Source organism: Elephas maximus, chromosome 19 (assembly GCF_024166365.1).
Source record: "Elephas maximus indicus isolate mEleMax1 chromosome 19, mEleMax1 primary haplotype, whole genome shotgun sequence".
Lineage (NCBI taxonomy): Eukaryota > Metazoa > Chordata > Mammalia > Proboscidea > Elephantidae > Elephas > Elephas maximus.
This window is the reverse complement of record NC_064837.1, coordinates 34,939,545-34,961,739: the sequence shown is the minus strand read 5'-3', so window position 1 is coordinate 34,961,739 and position 22,195 is coordinate 34,939,545. Positions and strand designations below refer to the sequence as shown.

General features: G+C 36.9%; 1 protein-coding gene across 3 annotated transcripts in view; it reads right to left on the bottom strand.

Annotated features, from left to right (window-relative positions):
* The window catches only part of TRIM37 (tripartite motif containing 37), a 137,621-nt gene that overhangs the window by 112,401 nt on the left and 3,025 nt on the right, over positions 1 to 22,195 (bottom strand). For all 3 annotated transcript variants that reach the window (XM_049861205.1, XM_049861206.1, XM_049861204.1), the window contains exons 3-8: positions 11,065 to 11,105; positions 9,522 to 9,638; positions 7,178 to 7,265; positions 4,301 to 4,423; positions 2,834 to 2,957; positions 1,711 to 1,778 (exon numbers count right to left, since the gene is read on the bottom strand). In XM_049861205.1, coding sequence (XP_049717162.1) covers positions 1,711 to 1,778; positions 2,834 to 2,957; positions 4,301 to 4,423; positions 7,178 to 7,265; positions 9,522 to 9,638; positions 11,065 to 11,105 — 561 coding nt within the window. The remainder of the gene's footprint in view (positions 1 to 1,710; positions 1,779 to 2,833; positions 2,958 to 4,300; positions 4,424 to 7,177; positions 7,266 to 9,521; positions 9,639 to 11,064; positions 11,106 to 22,195) is intronic.

Here is a 22,195-nt window from a genome sequence, read left to right as displayed (position 1 = left end):
GACAAGGATTTGGAGAAAGAAGAACTCTCAGACTCTACTGGTGGAAATACAAAACGGTATAATAACTTCAGAAAACAGTGGGTAGTTAAAAGTTAATCATACATCTACCATTTGACCCAGCCATTACACCTTAGGTACCCAGGAGTAAAGGAAATATACATCCATGCAAATATTTATATGTGAATGCTCATTAACAGCTTTATTTGTAATAGCCAAAAATTAAAAACACACAAATGAACAACAACAGGTGAACGGACAAACCAACTGTGGTTTGCACATACAATGCAAGACTACTCAGGAATAAAAAAGAATCAACTACTGATACACACAGCAACATGGAAACACCCCAAGATAATTCTGCTGAGTAAAAGAAGTCAACCTAAAAAAAACGTTTACAATATATGATTCCATCTACATAAAACTCTAGAAAATGCAAACTAATCCCTAGTGACAGAAAGTAGATCAGTGGTTGACTGGAGCAGGGACTACAGGAAGGGATGGCCTGGTGTACAAAGGGGCACAAGGAACTTCTTAGGATAACGGCTGTTTGCTATCTTGGCTGTCTTGACTGTGGTGATGGTTTCACAGGTACGCACTTTTGTCAAAACTTATCTGGATTGTACACTTTAAATACATGCAGCTTATTTTATGTCAATTATGCCTAAATAAAGCCGTTAACCACACACATACACCTCTAGATCCCCTCCCCTACTCAACCACGGCTGCCCCATCACTACAGCAGAAGGCTGCTGGTTTATTCCCTGAAAAGGATAAAATTAAGTCTCTGGACAAGGGGAACAACTTGTATGATTAAGAATGAGGGTAGTGGAGTTCTGAAAACAAGATATTTAAGTAAATACTCATGCACTGAGTCTTACAAGTCAAACTGTAAATCAAGTGTAAAAGCAGAAAAATGTATTTTTAGACATGCAGTCTCAAAAAATTTATTTTCATTTCTCTTCCTGGAAAGCTCCTGGAGGAAGTGGGATACCAAAACAGAGGAAAGCAAGACAGTAAAAGCCACGGGAATCAAGAAGCATGGTATTCAAACCAAGAAATACGTGAAGGGAATCTCCAGAATGATGATAAAGAAAGAGATCACAAAAGACAGCTGTGTATCAGGCAGAGAGAGAAATTCAAGAATTCCAAAAACCAAATTCAAACAGTTGAACATATTATTTACATAACACTACACATTTTATTTATTTACTACCTGCTTCCTTTCCACCACAACCTAGAATATCAACTGTACAAGGGCAGTTTTTTTCCCTTTTTATTCACAGTTGTATCCCAAATAATTATAAGATTGCCTGCTGTTTATTTGCCACTTACTAAAACTTTGCTTAATAAATAAAAATGCTAAATTTTGGCCTAAAGATCACTACATATTAAGAAACTGGCAATAACATTCTACCTCAAAAACACTACTTAAGTCACACGTGAGATTTTAACTTTTTACAGATCTACAGATTTTTATGGGTTATACCCAGTAAAAATAATTCTATTCTTATAAAACAGTCCAAGTCATATTAATTTATCTACTATCCACACATGATGAAGGACAGTTAACTTGAGAAGAATCAACCCATTCTTTTTTCATAAAAATTCCCATTATACCTTACATTGACAATCTCCAACAAACTTTCAAGGGAAATAGACAAAAATGGATAAAGACTTTATTTCGTTGTACTTAGTTTAATATTTCATCACCTGATGCTCCACCTCTTGAAGCAAAGATTCCAACAGTTCTGTTTCTTGTGTTAGAGATGTCTTCTGACCTGTTTAGAAACAGCAAAACACTAACACACAGGCTCGTTGCTGGTTCAAGAATATTAACTTTCACTGAACATATTCAGTAACAAGGAATCCATTTCAAGTAAACAAAAATTTTTAATTACACCCATCCTAAGGATTTTCCTAGAGCTTTAACCGGTTAAAGCTAATATTGTTGTAGCTTTGAAAAAAATGACTTCAGAACCAACCCAAACTACAGTTTTAGACAAAATGCAATTTAGGCATACAAACCCATCTAAGAAATGTAAAATGACGATATACTTTGAGCAAAAAATTTACTTGTCTAGAAATTTAGATTATTTTTTGAAGAAACAAAAACATTAATTTCACTACAATCAACTCTTCAGAAATAACTCCTCCCTAAAATTTAACCGTGGGTTAAAAAAGAATGCATTAAGGGGCCAGGAGTCTATGCTAAATGTCAGGAAGAGATGTGTCCTTTGATCAGAGAATGACCTGTAAAAAGAATGCCCAGAAAGAAGAGTCTTATAAGAAGTTACAAACATTAAGCACTGATTAAGACCTTCACTTAAATCCTACGTTCAATCCTAGGCTCTACAATCTTAGAAGAGGAGGAATCTTTGAAGAAACAAAAAGCTAAGCAAAAAATACTACTAAAAGATTAAAAATAAGACCTACCAAAAACCAAACAACAAAGACCCTAAATCTCTAAGAAAAAGTGGGGGTTATTATTCTAATATATACAAATGACAGCTCTTTTACTTTAGCTAAGATGAACTGGTAAAAAAAAAAAAATGGATGTTAGTAGAAATTTTTTACTTGGTTTTGAAAAACCACTACCTAACGACGAGGTCCACTGGCCATTAAGATTACTTACCCAAATGGCTAGGAAATCTTTTCTTCCCAATCATTTCTAAGTACAGGTTAGACATCAGTCCAGTTTGTAACAAAATGCAGTTGGCTAAAACCTCAAGGTTTCTTCCTAGCCTATAACAACTCACCAATCTTTATTTGTCAAAGACTGAACCTCAAGGAAGCTCAAAGCACCACATACCCCAGCAGCATGCAACACACTCACCCATTAGTGTTATAAGCTTGTTCTTTAGCTGCGTGTCTAATCGCGCAATCATCATCTCAACTGCGTTCCTAATTTCCCGAACGCGCTCATCTTTTGCATTTCTTACAGCCTCTACATTTCTTTCCTAGAAGATAAACAGGCAAAAAGAATTTTAATTTAAAAAACAGAAGCAAACAGACATTAATACAATCACTGCAATTATTCTTATAGTCAGTAGACCTCATTTCCTCTTTAAAATATTGTTACTATATCATAAGTAATCCATTGCTTTAAAAAATTCTGAGCACTGAACTCAACCAGGAGAAAAGATTCTTAAAAACAAATAATTAAAACATAATAAAGTATACGATATTTTACAGTTAACCAAAAAGGTCTGTAATTATAAAATACTGGTTTATGTAAAACATTCACAAGACATAGTCAAAACAAAAAAGTATATAAAAGTCACTTCACATTCTGAAAAACCCTAAAACAAATGAAATTATATATAAAAAAAAAGCAGTATCTAGTTTACAAAGTTTTTGTTTCCTTTCAAAACTAAATACAGAAGACTTTTCCCAAGACTGAAGTGTACATAGACTTTTCACTGGCATACCACAGAAATTAAAAAGTAACCTTTCCTATACTTATTTTGTAAACACAAGCACTAAGAACCTCAACCCTAGAAAACCTTCGGTTATGGGCAAACAAAAGATAATGTTGCCAAGAGAAAATAACAGGAAAAAAATTTGTTAAATGAAGATCAATTGGAAGCCATCCAACTTGCAAACGGCTTATATCCCAAAATGACTTTGTAGGCCACATACATAGAGCTCGAAAACACTACTTTCTGTATAAACAGTCTTATAAATAATGATTTGGAACTCGCTTCCTGAAAATATGAAACAAAGATGACATCTGTTCTTAAGTTAGCAATGGTCCGTAAAAACAGTCACTCTGGTAACTTTAAACAGATTGTACTCCCAAAGTATACTTATTACTTAATTGTTTGAAGCTTATCACACTTTTCTATAGAAATACTATTATAAATGACAGCTTCCTAAAACAACACACCAAAACTGTTTGACCTATGCAATATCTGAAAAGTAGTGTTAAGTATCACTCTTTCAACTCTGCAGAGAGGTCCAAAGAATGAATAGCTGATTAACTCTGCAAAATTCAATATTCACTCTATTTAGGAGTCAATTATTGACTCTGTATGAAATACACTTATCTTTAGCTCACTAATGGAGTCTTTCATTCAGCAGAAAAGGCTCCAATTGCTTCTCTAAAGGCCAGGGCTTTGGATACAAACTCCTCAGCTAGTTTGAAGTTGGTAAAAGGCTGACCGACTACAGATGTATCCTATCAAATTTTCAAATCCTGAAAATCTTGATTTAAACATCTGGTTGATTTATATTACAGAATATATATTATTATATATATATACAGAATACAAAAGGGATGATCTTTTAGTAGCAGTCTTACCACTTCTTGAACTAAGCTGATCAATTCCATGAGACGCCGACGAAGTTTGGCTACTTCTTCATTCACTTTAGTGACATGCTGCTCATAAATTTCTGCCAAAGGTTTAAAGGTATGTCCACCATGCTATTTAAATTAACAAGAGTAACTTTAGAATATTTCCACACATCTCATTTGCATTTATATTCCAAGTGTAACACTCTATGAACACTAATAACAGGTAAATATTTTAAAATAAATTTTATGGTTCTGGATGCTTTTATTTTGCTAAAGGTGGCCAGAATTTGCTTAAAATCACTCGGCCTATATAGGATCTCCTTCAAAATTTTAGCAAAACAGTTTAACAAAACAGCAAAATACCTATAAATCTTCATTCATTACAAAGAACCAAAATCCGTGACTATGACCCAGGCCACCTGCCACCACTTCATCTGCCTCTCTTCTCCCAGCCAAGACCAGCCTTCCTGCATATGCTCAGGCCTTTGAAGATGTTATTCCCTCATTCAAAAATGATTTATCCTCATCTTCCCTCCCCTCACTCTTCACCTCTTAACTCTTCCATATCCTTGGGAGCTAATCTCAGGCGTATAGGGTCAGGTCCCATAGTCATTCACTCTCATCACATCAACAATACAGAACTAGTTTTTTGTTATCTGCCTTGTTCATCACTGACTCCTCAGTTTCTAGCACACCTGAATGCAGTCGTAAGACACTTCAGGAAAAGACCTTGGTACACAATTAGCAAAAGCAATGAACTCCATTTCTTATGCCACGACGTTACTCTAGGGATAGAAGGCTCATAAAAATCAGCCTAAAACAGTTTTCTATTTAATCTCAGTATTGTAATTAATAATTCTCTTGATTGGTAAACAGAACTATTAATTTGCTAGTTTAAGAGACTTCTTGTAACAGATACACTCTTATTACAACTGTCTTGTTCACTCAGAGCACCTTGCCACATTCTCTAAGAGATTACTGAAGAAAGTGGATTTTTGTGTGTTAAGAATGGAAAAGAATTTTTTCATTGCCTCTTCCAAGATCTGTCTATTTAAGTACCAAATTATGGAAGCTTAATTTTTTCTAGTCAGCACATTAGGCGCTCCTTGGAAACTCTATGGGGCAGTTCTACTCTGTCCTATAGGGTCACTACGAGTCGGAATCCACTCGGCAGTGGGTTTTTTTTGGTTTTGCACATTAGTATTCAAATTCAAACAGAAAGTTCTCTTAACTGACCACTACTCAATCAACTTGCCCGCCATTCTTCTGTAAAACATACTGACTGATCCCCAGCGAATGATCAATTCTCATGGCTAACAGGCAACCCAGAAGCCTACCCACTTCTGTTCCCACTATGGCTTACTTTCCCACCAAGAATCTGTTGTGTTTATTCTCAAACCTACTTATACCAACTGTACTTATTACTGTAAGCATATAACTTAAGTATTAAATAAACAAGGGAACATGGCGGTAAAATAAAAAATTGATTCTTAGGCAAACTAACCTGAATGCCTTAGAATTCATAAAGATAGAATGCTTTAAAAAAGAAAAAAAAAAAAACTTGCTGTTAAATTAGATTGAGAAAAAAACCTAAAAGATGAATAAAGTTGTGCTTAGAAGATCTAGACATGTTGTTTAACAATTGTCTAAGTTCTTGCTCCATTTTAAATAAGCCAAAATTGAAACTTGTAGCTAGGATATCAAATCACCTGATCCTCACTCAAAGACCTTGATCCTACAACAAAGAATTTGCAAATGAATATGTTTTTTAGGTTTTAGGTAAAAAATAAAAATATTTATACAAGGAGTGAACATCTTACAGCAAATCCTCCCAAAAGAGCTTCTTCTGTAATAACAGAAGGTGTGATACTTTTAATGAGGCGTCTATAAAGCACACACACTGAATTTTCATTACACATTTAGAGTAAAACTAATTATTCTATTTCTACTTAAATCAAAAAAATATTTCGCCCTGAGATAAACTTTAAACCTTGTCTTAGTCATCTAGTTCTGCTGTAACAGAAATACCACAAGTAGATGGGGTTAACAAAGAGAAATTTGTTATAGCATAGTCTATTTGTTTTAGCATAGTCTAGCATGCTAAAAGTCCAAATTCAGGGTGTCTGGTCCAAGGGAAGACTTTCTCTCTCTGTTGTCTCTGGAGGAAGGTCCTTGCCATCAATTCTCCCCTGGACTAGAAGCTTCTCCCCCAGGAACCCCAGGTCCAAAGGACTCACTCTGCCAGGACTGTTTTCTTGGTGGTATAAGATCCGCCCCCCTCTGCTTGCTTCCCTTTCATCTTTTGTAAGATAAAAGGTGGTGCAGGCCACACTCCAAGGAAACTCCCTTTACATTGGATCTGGGATGTGACCTTAGTAAAGGTGTTACAATTCCACCCTAATCTCCTTTAACATAAAATTACAATCACAAAATGGAGGACAACCACACAATACTAGGAAGCATGGCGTAAAGAAGTTTACACATATTTTGGTGGACATTATTCAATCCATGACAATCCTTAAACCAAAAGTATCCCCTGAAGTCTTCTTAAAACCAAACAATAGTTTAGCTTAACTAGTAAAAAAAGTCTGCCTTGAGCATTGTGCTTTTTTAAGAGCTATCTACGTAGGATCAAACTGACAACAGTAACTTGAAAGATTAGACAGGAAACTTAGGGGCGGTGAGTTTATGTTAATGGAGAGAACAATTCCGAAACACAACTTAAAGAATGTAATCAATGTCACTGAATTGTATGTGTACAAATTAGTGAATTGGTATATTTCTACTGTGTATATTCTCAATAACAACAAAAAATACATTATTAAAAAAAATTTTTCCAGTGCTTTCTAACTAAAAATAATATGCTGAATTTGTTCTGCTCACCATTCCTCCCCAAAGTGCACACTGATGGCAGATACACTTCTTACAAGTCCAGCAAAATACACTAAGTTTTTCATGGTGGTTTTCACATCTGTATATTGTGGGAAAGAAAAAATAGTTATAAATTAAACATATTAAAACTGAAACATAATTCCTAAGTTTGGGTAAACAGGGCAGGCAATTTTAAACAATTATGTCTCAGGAGGCATATAACTTAAATTTATTCTATGGATTCTGTGAATTAAACTAAAGAATCCCATGTAGACAAATTTTCTTTAAAGTATTATTTTCACTCATCTATAAATACTTTATAATCACATACAAAATGCAGACTAGTTTGTAAACAAAGTACAAATATGGCACCATTTAGAAAATGACAACTACAGCATCGCTACAGACAATAAATTCTGTCCTACCACATTTTGGGCATCTGCTTAATAATCACATTACGAGTCCTATCTACACGAGCATGTGTGCATGCACAAATACTTCTCCTACATGTGACTAATACTGACAATAACTAAGACAGATGTGGTTAATCATATCATGTAATATCAGATCTGCATGGAAAATGAGCAACTTCAAAAACTACATTTCCTCTTGCTTATAAAGCAGACACAGTTGCATTTTTTTTAAAAAAACATTTCACCGATGGGCTATGAGCCTGAAGGAAATACCTAAATACCAAACCAAATCCATTGCCACTGAGTCAATTCTGACTCATAGCAACCCTACAGGACAGAGTAGAACTGCCCCATAGGGTTTTCAAGGACCAGCTGGTTCATTTGAACTGCTGATCTTTTGGTTAGCAGCCATAGCTCTTAACCACTATATAGTCTTCATGGTAATTAGTGTAAATATCAAATCAGAAATAAAAGTTAGAAAAAAAAATCTGCAAAGTCAACTAGCATGATTTCCAAACTACTGAATTCAAAATATAGCTTTTACAGTATATAAAATTTACCAAAACTAATTCTTAATCAGTTGCCTATAAATATGCACCCAAGAAGGGCCAGTAGGCATTGACAGGCAAAGAAGAGATCAGCAGATTAGTGAACTGTGACAGTTCCATTCCTTTTATGAAAGGCTCTAATAGAAGAAGGGTCTATCCAAATAGTGACACCCACCACCCCAGAGGAGATGAATAACATCCTAAATGTTCCCCTATGTTATTTACATGGGGGGGTGGTGGGGATAAACTGATTAAACAATTATTTTTAGTGAGATATCCATAAAGCTAGAAGTAGCAAAAAGCAGCTAGTGGGTTTGAAGCACCGACCTTTTGGTTAGCAGCCAAGCACTTAACCACTATACCACCAGGGCTCCTTTAACCAGAATAGTAAGTAGAACAGCGTGTAGTAAAAATAACCCTAGGTTTTATTTCTTGCTCTGCATTAACATACTGTATCGCCATGGTTAGCCTTTTTCTTTTCTATGGTTCCACTTTCTCAGTACATAAAGGAAGAGAAACAGATTGATTCTGACGTTCCCTAAGTTCTAACCTCTTGCTTTAACATGCTATAAATGTACAGAAAGTGGTATGGCTTAATTTCTAAGTATTCCAGGGTCCTAGAATCACTTCTAATTTATTTTCTTATTGCCAGGGAGTGAAGTCTTGGCAATTAACCATATAGTTCCTTTACTGAAAAAAAAAAAAAAAAAACTGTTATTGCTAATTTACTACATCCTCCCCTTCTTTAACTGAATCCCAAAAACAACCCTCTAGACATGACCAAAATTCTTCGATCATGTCTTCCCTCAAGGATTCTTCTCCCACAGCATTCTCCACCAAAGCCCTATCACACTGTATTGTCATGTGTCCCCTCCATTAAACTGTTAGGCAGAAATCATGTTTCATTTGACTTTGTAGCCCCATAATCTAGGAGAGTATTTTGTGTGTGTGTGTGTGTGTGTGCGCGTGTATGGGGTGGGAGGGGCAGGGGGCACTAAATAAAGGTCTGCTAAAAAAAAACATAAGAAGAATTAACTATCTTAAATATTACGCAATAGAAACCTCAAATAAAATTTTAAAATTAAGAAATAGTACATAATTCATATTTATAAGGAAACCCTGGTGGCATAGTGGTTAAGTGCTATGGCTCCTAACCAAGTTCAGCAGTTTGAATCCACGAGGCACTCCTTGGAAACCCTATAGGACAGTTCTACTCTGTCCTATAGGGTTGCTATGAGTCGGAATTGACTCGACAGCAACTGGTTTGGTTTTTTGTTTTTCATATTTATAAATAACTAGAAGGAAACCACCAATACAGTGTCATTAAAATAACACACGGCAGGTACTTAGGAGCAAAAACCACGGAGCACTTCAACGAAGAAACTGAGGACATACTTGTCCTTTTCGTTTTCTTCATGTTTGGTGAGACTGCAGAGTTGAAGCGTATCAAGCTGCTGTGTGACTTCTTCTGCCCAACGACAGTTTACGAGTTCTCGTAGCTGAAGTGGAGCACTGGGAGGGAAATATATACACATATTCTAACTGAGCAACTTGAGATTCTTTTCTAAAACAAACACATTCCTCAAAATAGAGCTCACTGTCATACTCACACCACATTACTATTAAAACAATTACAAATACACAATGAAAAGCATGCTTTGTAACTCATTTTCACCACACTATCACCACGTACACCTAAAAAAAATACCAGCAATTCAGGTTAGATTCAATTCTCAACCCCCTAGTCTAAAGCCATACTGCTCAATACGGGAGCCACTAGCCACATTGTGACTATTTAAGTTAAAATTCAAATTAATTAATACTAAATAAAAGACAAATTCATACCTCACATTTCAAGGGCTTAATAGCCACATGTAGCTTGTGGCCGCCATAGTGGACAGAGCAGATATAGAACATTTCCATCATCACACAAAATTCTATTTGATAACGATGATCTCACAAGTTAATATGAAAAAAGAGAACAATACAGAAAGAAAAATAGGCAAAAGATTTAAGAAATACTTAAGGAAAAAAGAAGCACGGAGATGTAAAGATGACCAAACTGTAAAACTCAAAAACTTAATGCTTTGCTGTGATTCAAGTTAGTTTTTTAAATGCACACTAAAAACAAGATATAATTTTTCACTTAGCAGAATTACCAAAAAACAGAGTATCTAGCATTAGCAAGAATGTTAGGAAATGGTGCTTTCATGCCTCTTTGTAGAAGTGCAAAATGGTAACGACATTTTCTTTAGGCAATCTGGCATCATTATTTGAAATAACCAAAAGTGGCAACAACCTAAATGTCTCTTAGTATGGGTGTAAATAAAACATCATACATCCCTACAGTAATTATTTAAACATTTTTTTACAATGATTTATGTGTATATACCATCAAAGAAAGATATCTACCAGATTTTACATGAAAAAAGCAAGCTAGAAAATATTGTATCATTTGTGTGTTTTAAGAACAAGCATAAATGTGTGAAGACACATAGCAGTATTACACACAAAAAAAATATCTGGAAGAATAGATAGCAAACCTAACAATTTCTTCTCAAAGGAGTAAATCATGAAAAGACAGGATAGAGATTATCAGAGTCAGAAGACTTTTTATTTTCTCTCTACTGTCTAGATTTCTCAAATAGAAACATTTTTCTATTATTTTTTTAAATATAAAAGATAAGCTCGGTAGTTACACAATGATTTTCTATAAGTTACACTACATATCAAATAATGTAGTGTACATAGCTCTAAGTCAGATGAATTAGTCTGCATTTCCTTATCTAGCTAGATTGCCCCCCCACCCCCGTCTTTATGAAGAAGAGAATCATAGCAGACTGCAGAAAGAACTTGCCTTTATAAATCCTGGGTCATGCTCTGACCCCATCATGCTACTATCTTTCACATTCACGAATAATCATAGCAAAACACTTACCGGCAATGAGGACACTGCGCTCTCTGCTCTGTCAGCCAACGCTACGAAGGCAAAAATATTCAGATTTTCATTTTAAAAACATTATACTGATTTCTAAATATGTATATATAAAATACAATTATTTTAACTACCTTCCAAGTTTGAGAGTTTGAGTTTAACGAGCACTTATTAATCACGTAATGTCATTCAACATCACATTGATTTTCTAAAATTTTGTTTTGTTGTTATTGAGAATATACATAGCAAAACATACACCAATTCAACAGTTTCTACATACGTACAATTCAGTGACACTGACTACATTCTTCAAGTTGTGCAACCATTCTTACCTTCTTTTTCTGAGTTGTTCCTCCACCACTGACATAAACTCATTGACCCCTAAGGTTCCTATTTAATCTCTCGATTTGCTGTTGTCACTTTGATCCCATATAGATAGTTCTTCAAAGAGTATAATGCTTAAGGCAGGCCTTTTTTACTAATTAAGCTAAACTATTTGGTTTTAAGAAAACTTTAGAGGGTATTTTTGGCTTAAGATTTAAACGTTGTATTGTAAACTTTCACCTGAGGCATTAAAAAAAAAAGAATATCTCAGGGCGATAGTTTCAGGGTTTACTCAGCCTTCAGGGCTGCAGAAACTCTGTAGTCCATGAGAACTGAAATTCTCTCCTATACTTCCCCCTTTTAATCAGGATCACACTAATGTTTTGTTTCAAATAGATTTCAGTTACCTTTAACTTTTCTAATGAGTTTTATAATGAGTTTAACTCTCTGGCGCCTGCATTAATTACAGAGCTAATTATAGAAATAGCAGGCAAACTGCTGTCTACCCTCTCATTGTCATCCTGACAGGACCAGAACTCATAAAAAGGGTGTTAAGAAGCTGCTCTCTCATGTTGTTGTGGTGTGCAGTCAAGTGGATTCCAACTCATAGTAATCCTATGGAAGGGACACAGCAGAACCGCCCCATAGGGTTTCCAAGACTGTAAATCTTTTTTTTTTTAATTTTTATTCTGCTTTAAGTGAAAGCTTACAAACCAAGTCAGTTTCTCATACAAAAATTTATATACACCTTGCTATATACTCCTAGTTGCTCAACCTCTAATGAGACAGCGCACTCCTTACCTCCACTCTCTATTTTTGTGTCCATTTGGTCAGCGTCTGACCCCCTCTTCCCTCTCATCTCTTCTCCAGACAGGAGCTGCCCACATAGTTTCATGTGTCTACTTGATCCAAGAAGCACATTCTTCACTAGTATCATTTTCTATTCCACAGTCCAGTCCAAGCCCTGTTTGAAAAGTTGGCTTTGGGAACGGCTCCTGTCTTGGGCTAGCAGGTCTGGGGACCATGACCTCTGGAGTCCTTCTAGTCTGAGTAAGACCATTAAGTCTGGTCTTTTACAAGAATTTGAGGTCTGCATCCTACTGCTCTCCTGCTGCCCCAGGGGTTCTCTGTTGTGTTCCCTGTCAGGGCAGTCATTGGTTGTATTCTCATCTTAGGCTAATGTAGTCTCTGGTTTATGTGGCCCTCTCTGTCTCTTGAGCTCACAATTACCTTGTGTCTTTGGTGTACCTCATTCTCCTTCACTCCAGATGGGCTGAGACCAATTGATGCATCTGAGATGGCCACTTGCTAGCGTTTAAGACTCCAGAAGCCACTCTCCAAAGTGGGATGCAGAATGTTTTAATAGATTTTATTTTGCCAATTGACTTAGATGTCCTCAAACCATGGTCCCCAAACCCCTGCCCCTGATATGCTGGCCTTTGAAGCGTTCAGTTTATTCAGGAAACTTCTTTGCTTTTGGTTTAGTCCAGCTGTGCTGACCTCTCCCGTATTGTGTGTTGTCTTTTCCTTCCCCTAAAATAGTTCTTATCTACTATCTAATTAGTGAAAACCCCTTTCCTTCCCTCCCTCCCTCCCCACTCTCATAACCATCAAAGAATATTTTCTTCTCTGTTTAAACTATTTTTCGAATTCTTATAATAGTAGTCTCCTACAATAATTGTCCTTTTCCAAGACTGTAAATCTTTATGAAAACAGACTGCCACATCTTTCTCCCATCGAGCGGCTAGTGGGTTCAAACTGCCAACCTTCTGGTTAGCAGCCAAGTGCTTTAGCCACTGTGCCAACAGGGCCCCCGTAAAGATTACAGCCTAGGAAATCCTACAGGACAGTTCTACTCTGTCCTATAGAGTGAGTTGGAATGGACTCGATGGGAAGAGGTAGTAGTAGTAATAATCTTTACAGGAACAGATCAATAGGTCTTTCTCCCACAGAGCTACTGGGTGAATACGAACTGCCAACTAACCTACCACAACATCCCTGAGGAAGCTTAAGGTACTCTGAATTCCTTTTTAAGTAAGCACACTAATTATACAGTACACACATTAAGAGGATATAAATTAGAGCTAAAATATGAATGAGCAACACAGCAAAATCTTGTTAAACCTTTTGAGTTTTACAGTTTGGTAACCTTAACATCTACATAATGGTTTCCTCATCTAATACTGATTTTAGAAGAGAATAACACTCTACTAAACCCCAAATTTTATTAATTTAATCCTTTAAATTACCACTGGCTATGAAACAGTTTTACATCATATATAAAGGAGATGCTAAGGCTTTCTAAATACCTTTCTGGGAGGGAAAAAAAAAAAAGCCGCTCTATGGTTAAAGAGTTTATGTTTTTATTGTCTGGCAAATAGGTTCACAGGTAAATAACTAATTATACAGATTTTCACCACGTACTCCCAATCTGTTATTTCTGTTTATCCCTTCCTACTTCTCTAAAAGAACATGAACTTTTACCTGAAGTCAAATAATTAACTCAGAAATAAAACTCCCAAGGAAATCTTAAAGGACAACAGGATTAAAGATCACAGGAAAAGGTACTTCTCAGCAAAGAAAACACACAATGGACGACAAAGCAGATGGATAAAGGATTCCTCCATTCTTAATACCCTTGAACATTATTTCCTTTGTTCCCTATGCAAAAATGAGATTTAAGTCAGGGTTCTTCCCTGAAACACTGCTCTGACCATGCCACTCTTCTGCTAGTCAAAGTTCCCCTCCAGAACTGGCCACAGCCCTTGCTTCAACAGCCTCAGCTCCTGCCTCACCCTATAACATAGCAAGGTTAAGCCTTTAAAAATATTTTCCTCTCTCTGGATATGCTGATGAGGAGTGAGCTACTTGTATCAGGTGGACACTTGAGACTATGCTGGCATCTCCTGTCTAGAGGGGAGATGGGAGGGTAGATGGGGTTAGAAACTGGCAAAAGTCACGAAAGGAGAGACTAGAAGGAGGGAGCGGGCTGACTCATGAGGGGAAAAATAAGTGGGAGTATGTAGTAAGGTGTATATAAGTTTATATGTGAGAGACTGACTTGATTTGTAAACTTGCACTTAAAGCACAATAAAAATTATTAAAAAAAAAAAATTTTCCTCTCTCTCGCTGGGATAGATAGTCTTCATCACCTCTCTTCACCTGGGTTACTCTGGCTATCCTTCAGATTTCAGGGTATATGTCACTTCTCCCAGGAAGCTTTGTCTGACTCTCTGCAGACCATTTCATTTTAGATTCCACTGCTGTAAGTCGAAATCGATTCGATGGCAGAGGGTTTGGTTTTTGGTTTTTGCCATGCTCTACCACAGCAACCTGTACTTCCCCCCCTTCATTGTGCTTCTAACACTCGACTATAATGATTTATTGGTTTATCTCCCCTGCTCTGCTAGACTATAAATTCTGTAAAGGTTGGGACCATTTTAGGGAGTGGCCATACTGTATTTTTTTAAATATGTTTCCCATCTCTAGTCAAGGAGCCCTGGCAGTACAGTGGTTAAGAGCTACAGCAGCTAAACAAAAGGCCGGCAGCTTGAATCTACCAGGCACTCCTTGGAAACCTTATGCAGCAGTTCTGCTCTGCCCTATAAGGTCACTAAGATTTGGAATCGACTCAACAGCAATGGGTTTGGTTTGGTTTACTTATCCTTAGTCAACCCAAGCTTGTTGCTGCAATATATACCACTTTAAGCATCATGTTTGTATATTTGCTCATACAGTCTCTCCCTCCTTGTCCTGTCCCATGGAAATGTCCACTAATTACGTCCATAAAACCTCCCTGTGTATCCCAGACTACAGCCATCTTTCCCTTCTCCAAATGTGCTATTTTTACCTTGTGTTCCATAATCAAAATAAATATGGCCATTTTAGCAGCTGAGTCTAAGTTCCTTATATGCAATATAAGAACAAAAATACCTATGTGACAATACTGGTGTAAGGGTTAGAGAGAAGCAGTTAGCATATACTCAGCATATAAAATAATCTAAAGGTATACAGTTGTCTCTCGGTATCTGCGGGAATTGGTTCCAGGTCTCCCATGGATACCAAGATCCACAGATGCTCAAGTTCCTTATATAAAATGATGTAGTGTTTGCATATAACCTATGCACACCCTCTCATATACTTCAAGTCATCTCTAGATTACTTATAATGCCTAATACAACATAAATGCTATGTAAATAGTTGTTTCGTTACAATTGAAGACTTGCTCTGGAAAGTAGCCTTTCTCTTCTATGAGTTTCTTGAGCTCTTCTGGGAATGCTGATCCTGCCTGGGCAACAACGATGCCAATTTGCCAGTGATCTTGAGGCTGTACCACTTTACAGAGCTAGCCAGCCATCCCTTACTAGCCTTAAACGCCGTCCTCTCACTCTCCTCGACCTCCTCAAATGTAGCCTCTAAGGGATTACTCTGACCACTTCGATGCTTTTTAGGAGCCATTTTTCACAGAAACAAAGGGTGCACACAACCCAAGTAGGCAATGAAGGAGATGCGAGGCAAGTACTGCTCAAACAACGAGTGCTGGAAAGAGGCTGAGGATCTGTGAAACGGCAGAAGGCTACAGCAAGGTATGTCTACGTATCTCTTCATCAGCACGCATTCAGCGTAGTGCTCGGTGTGTGGCAAATTCAGGTTTTACTTTTTGGAACTTTTTTTTCCCCACATATTTTCAATCTGCAGTTGGCTAAATCTGCAGATGCAGAACTCACAGATAGAGGGCCGACTGTAAAATAATACCTAACATTTATCGAGCACTTCCTATATGCCAGGCACTGGTTTAAGACTTTCACAAGTTAGACTGATTCAACAGATAATTTGGAGGTAAAAGTGTTGGGCTGTGCTGATGAACTGCATGTGAGGAAAAAGGAAGAATCAAGGTTGGCACTTATGCTTCTGAATGAAAAACTGGGTTCTAAGATAAAAAATGACTAGAAGAGAAATAGATATGGGAAGTAAAATAAAAACTTTGCTTACAGACATGTTAAACTTGAGATGCCTACTACAAATCCAAATGGGGATGTCAAGCAGTCAGCTGGATATCTGAGTCTGTAGGCAGGGGAGATGTGAAGCAAAAAAGGCAAGTCTGTAAGTTATGAGCCTACAGGTAGTGTTTAAAGCCCTAAAACCATGAGATTACGAGGAAGACAGCACGGTTATTATAAAATGGAGCGTCCAGGGCCCAGCCCTGGGGCACTCCAAAATTTAGAAGTGTGGAAACAGAGAAAGCGTAGTTAGTACTTCATAGCAGGAAAACCTAGAGATTATAATCAAGTGTTTCAAGAAAGAGGAGGTAGGTCATTTGTGCTGAGTGCTCTCAGCCTGGTAGGTATGTTGAGGCCAAAGAAGTATTTATTTGATTTAGCAAAATAGAGGTCATGACCTTGCAAGAGCTATTTTAGCAGTGTGGCTAGAACACAAGTCAAATTAGAATGGGTTGAAGAGTGATTAGAAAGTGAGGGTATAGAGAGATGGAGCAGGGACAACACATTCAAATAGTTTTAGCTATGACAGGAAACAGAAAAACAGGTAGTAATTAGGAGGGAATTCATTAAGGAAGAAAATTTTCTTCAAATGGTACAAAACTGCAGAGCCCCCAGCAGGCAGATCATGAAGGACCTTAGATGTCATGTTAAAGTATACAAAATTTCTCATATTCCCTACTGTCAAGTACATTATGAGGCACACTATACAGACCTAACAATAGGATGCATCAAAGAGTCTTAAGGAACTGTTTTGCAGTAAACCACTATACAAGTTCCCACATTCCCCTTCTCACAGTGTATCAATTAGGAAGAGAGAAGTAGTGAAAACACATATTTGTCATCAGTCCCTTTGTTCATTTCCCAAAAGTTATAAGAACGGGTAATTACAATAAGAACTACATATCTACATTCTCTTCAATGCAAAACTAAAAAAATCAGATGGTACATAAAGTTACTATGGGAGTGTAATGGAAGACCAAAGAAGGTTTAAAAAAAAAAAAAAGAATACCAACTTTGAGGAAGAAAATAATTTCTTTAAGAAACAAAACTACACCAGTTCAAAATCTTACAGTATCATGGGTTCAATATTTATTTCACACTATTTCCAATGTTAAATAACGCTGGTTTTGAAATTTATTAAATACATAAGTATCTGTGAAATCCCTTCTATTTCTTTGGCAACATAATCAGAGTATGACAATGGAAGACATGTATTGAGTATCCTCACCCGCAACACTGTATGAAAGGTTCAAACGGACTCACTTCTCTGGGAGTTTATGACATTTGCTAGAGAAACTGTATCTGTTTTTTGCGTTGTACTAAATAACGAAATCACTTTACCTTGTAGATAAATTCTATCTCTCCTTAACTGTATTTTCTCTTCAGAAGACAGAAAACTTCTAAAATTTTGATAAAAGGAAAAACAGCTGTAGTATCAAGGCTGTGCCCACAACTCCAAGGTGCGAACACAGCTCTCCTGAAATGGTTCAAGGGTCTTATCTAGGCTCTTCTACTTCCTTCTCTGCATCTACGGTCAAATTAATCAACCTCTCTGAAGTTCAGTCTCCTCGTATATATAAAGGGCGTAATAACAGCTATTATAAGAATTCAATAATATGCTCTAAAGTCTAACAAACAGTAGTTGATAGTCATACTCGGAAAAAATATCCTCTAACAACAAACTGATCTCAAACAGCTGTCTTATAAGGAAAACTAAGCAAGAAATGATGCCCATACATAGTAAAACTAAAGCAAACAGCAGCTATGGATGACTGGACCTTCAATTAATTGAAATAGACCCAGAATTGACATAGATGTTAGAATGAGCAGAAAAGCATATTGAAAGAGCTATTATAACTGTATTCCATATGTTCAAATAGTTAAACAGACATGGAAACTATAAGAGCCAAATCAAACTTCTAGAGAAGAAAATTACAATATCTGAGATGAAAAAATATACTCTGTACAAATTAATGGTACATTAAACATTGCAGATTAACGACCTTGAAGACACAGCAATAGAAACTACCTAAAATCAAGGAGATAACAAAAAAAACTAACAGAGCATCATGAGCCGTGTGACAACTTCCAACAGTCTAACATACGTTGAAGTCCTTCAAAGTGGGGGAGGGGAGGAAAAAAGGAATGAAAAAAATGCGAAGAAATAATGGCCTATAATTTTCCAAATTTGCTGAAACCTGTAAACCAACAGATCTAAGCTCAACAAGCCCCAAACACAAGAACAATGCAAAAAACTATGGCAAAGAACATTATAATGAAACTGCTCAAAACCAGTGTGTCTTAGTTTGTCAGTGCTGCTGCAACACAAATACCGCAAGTGGATAGCTTTAAAGAGCAGAAATTTATTTTCTCACAGTCTTGGTGGCTAAAAGTCCAAACCAAGATCTCAGCCATATTGATTCTTTCCCTGTTGGTAGCCCCCAGCATTTCTTGGGTCCTCAACTATCCTCATATGGCATCAGTCCTCCTCCATGTGTCTGTGCTTCTGTGTCTAATCTGTACTTTTTATAACTCATAAGTGACTAGATTCAGAACCCACCCTATTCAGGTATGCTATAATTAACTTAACAAAGAGGATTACATGCACAGGTATAGAGGTTAGAATTCCAACATGTATTTTGGGGGACACAAATTGATCCATAATACAGTGACAAAGAGAAAATCTTAAAAGCAGCTGGAGAAAAAAAAACATTAGAAAGAAACAAAGATAAGGACAGTAGGCTTCTTGGAAACAATACAAGCCTCAGACTGGGTGACATATTTGCAATGCTTATATGTGATAAAGGCCTTGCATCTAGAATATATAAAGAACTCTCAAAATTTAGTAACAAGAAAAACAACCCAGTTTTACAAAGGACAAAAGATCTGAACAGACCTTTCACCAGAGACAATACGTGGACAGCCCACAGAAAGGTGCTCAACATCATTAGTTGTCAGGGAAATGCAAATTAAAACCACAATAAGATACCACTACACACCTATGAGAATGTCTAAAATTCCAAAGACTTATCAAACCAAGCGCTGTCAAGAATGTAAAGGAGCTGGAACCCTTACACACTGCTGGTGAGAATGTAAAATGATACAATCATTTTAGAAAACAGTTTTGCAATTTCTTAAAAATGTTAAACACACACCTATCATATGATCCAGACATTCCTCTTCTAAGTATTTACCCAAGAGAAAAAAAAGCATACGTCCATTCAAAGATTTGTGCACAAATGTTGATAACAATTTTGTCTGTAACAGCCAAAAACTGAAGGCAAACCAAATGTCCATCAGCAGCTGAATACACACAAATTGTGTCACATACACACATCAGAGTATTACTCGGCAATGAAAAGGAATGAACTATTGAACATGCAACAACATGCATGAATCTCAAAATAATTTTGCTGAGTGAAAGCAGACAGACACAAGAGTGTATGTTGTATGATTCCATTTGTGTATAATTCCAGACAATGCAAACTTATCTACAGTGATAAAAAACAGATAAGTCATTGCCAGAGGATAGGACAGCAGAAGGGAGGGATTACAAAAGAGTAAAAGAATCATTTTGGGGTGACAAATATGTGCAGCATCTTGATTATGGCTATGATTTTTACAACGGTATTTATGAAACTGTTCACTTTAAATATGAGCAGATGTTATGTCGATTATATCTGATAAAAAAAAAGGCTGGTGTCTTGGTTATCCAGTGCTTCTATAACAGAAATACTACAAGTGGATGGCTTCAACAAACAGAAGTTTATTCTCTTATAATGTAGTGAGCTACAAGTCCAAATTCAGGGCATCAGCTCCAAGGGAAGGCTTTCTCTCTCTGTCAGCTCTGGAGCAAGGTCCTTGTCATCAATCTTCCCCTATTCTAGGAGCTTCGCAGTACAAGGACCCTGGATCCAAAGGACCTGTGCTCCTGGCTCTACTTTCTTGTTGGTATGAGGTCCCATGTCTCTCTGATCTCTCTTTTATATCTCAAAAGACATTGGCTTAAAATACAACCTAATCTTGCAGATTGAGTCCAGCTTCATTAACATAATTGCCTCTAATCTTGCCTCATTAGCACCTTAGAGATAGGATTTAAAAACACATAGGATAACCACACCAGATGACAAAATGGTGGACAATCACACAATACTGGGAATTATGGCCTAGCCAAACTGACACATATTTTTGGGGACACAATTCAATTCATGACAGCTGGCAAAAAAAAAAAAAGTCCATTACTATACACAGATAAAAGTTTTACCAATGATGACAATCAAGAAGGGGTCAAAAGGAACTGGATGAGAAAAATGGAGAAAGAAAATTTCTGTATTAGGATGGTAACAATAGAAATGGAAAGGCAGTGAACAGATATAAATCAAATCAGTTGCCATTCAGTCAATTCCAACTCATGGTAACCCCACATGTATTAAAGCAGAACTGTGCTCCACAGTGTTTTCAGTGGCTGATTTTTCTGAAATAGATCAGCAGGCCTTTCTTCCGATGGGCCTCTGTTTAGACTTGAACAGCCAACCTTTTGGCTAACAGCTGAGCACGTTAACCATTTGTGCCACTCAGGGACTCCGTGAAAAGCTATAAGTGACACTAAAAGATAAAAGTGGCAGGACTTAGTAAATCACTGGTATAAGAGATTTCAAGTCTGAGTGACTGACTGGAGACCAGAACAAAAAGAAGTCAGAGTCAGTTTGAGATAACGGTCTGCACCAGAGTTCATGATGCTGAAAGGACAATCAGAAAAGACATCTAAACTCAAAGTTAAGGAACTGATTTGGGAGCCACCTGCAAACATGACACCTGAAGCTACTCAAGTAAATCAGATTTCCAAAGTAGATGAATTTTCCCAGAAATCTCAGCGAAAAGAGAACACCACCAGCAATATCTAAGAATTTAAGGGGCGGGACCAAGAAGAGGTAACAATGAAGAAACAAAGTATCAATGAGATATAGGGTAATAACCCACCTTCATCAAGAGCTGAATCCACATCTAGACTCCACGACTTAAACAACTACATCCATGGACCATCCATGGACGCCAATTCACCTCTGAGCTTCAGTTTCACCATTTAGAACATGTAGATAATAATGCTATGTGTATTAAGTTGCTATTTAACAAAAGAATACAATCCCTTACTTTACAAAACTTTAAAGTGAATAGTACTTCACAGTTTTCGAGTTACTTTTTAGCTTATTTAATGCCATAACCTGGGAGACAGAGCTTGTTTGTCTGAATTCTACAGCTGAGAAAACACAGCTAAAAAAGCTTAAGTTTCCCAGTTTTTATGTAGGAGAACTAGCATCGGAGCCAAGGTCTTCTTCAAGCAGTAAAATGGTAAAGAGCTCAGGCTCTATACTCAAACTGCCTGGGTTGAAATCCAGCTCCACCATTTGGTAGCTGTGTGACCAGAAAAATTATTTAACCCATGTGTTGCAAACAAGACTCCTTGTCAAAATGATATTTATCTTCCTCAAGCAAAAACACGAAGTCCTAATGGTGCACTGGTTAAGCGCTCAGCTGCTAACCAAAAGGGTGGCAGTCTGAACCCACCAGCAGCTCCACCGGAGAAAGATATGTGGCAGTCTGCTCCCATAATGATTACAGCCTTGGAAACCCTATGAGGCACTTCTACTCAGTCCTACAGATTTGCTATGAGTCAGAATCCACTCCACGGCAACGGGTTTAGGTTTTTTTGTCTGTCTGTTTTAAGCAGGAATAAAGATCACAGAGAAATTCTGAGGTGAAGGGCCATATAAGATGGCTTTGATTTTCTCAATGAAGAAAATAATCTGCTA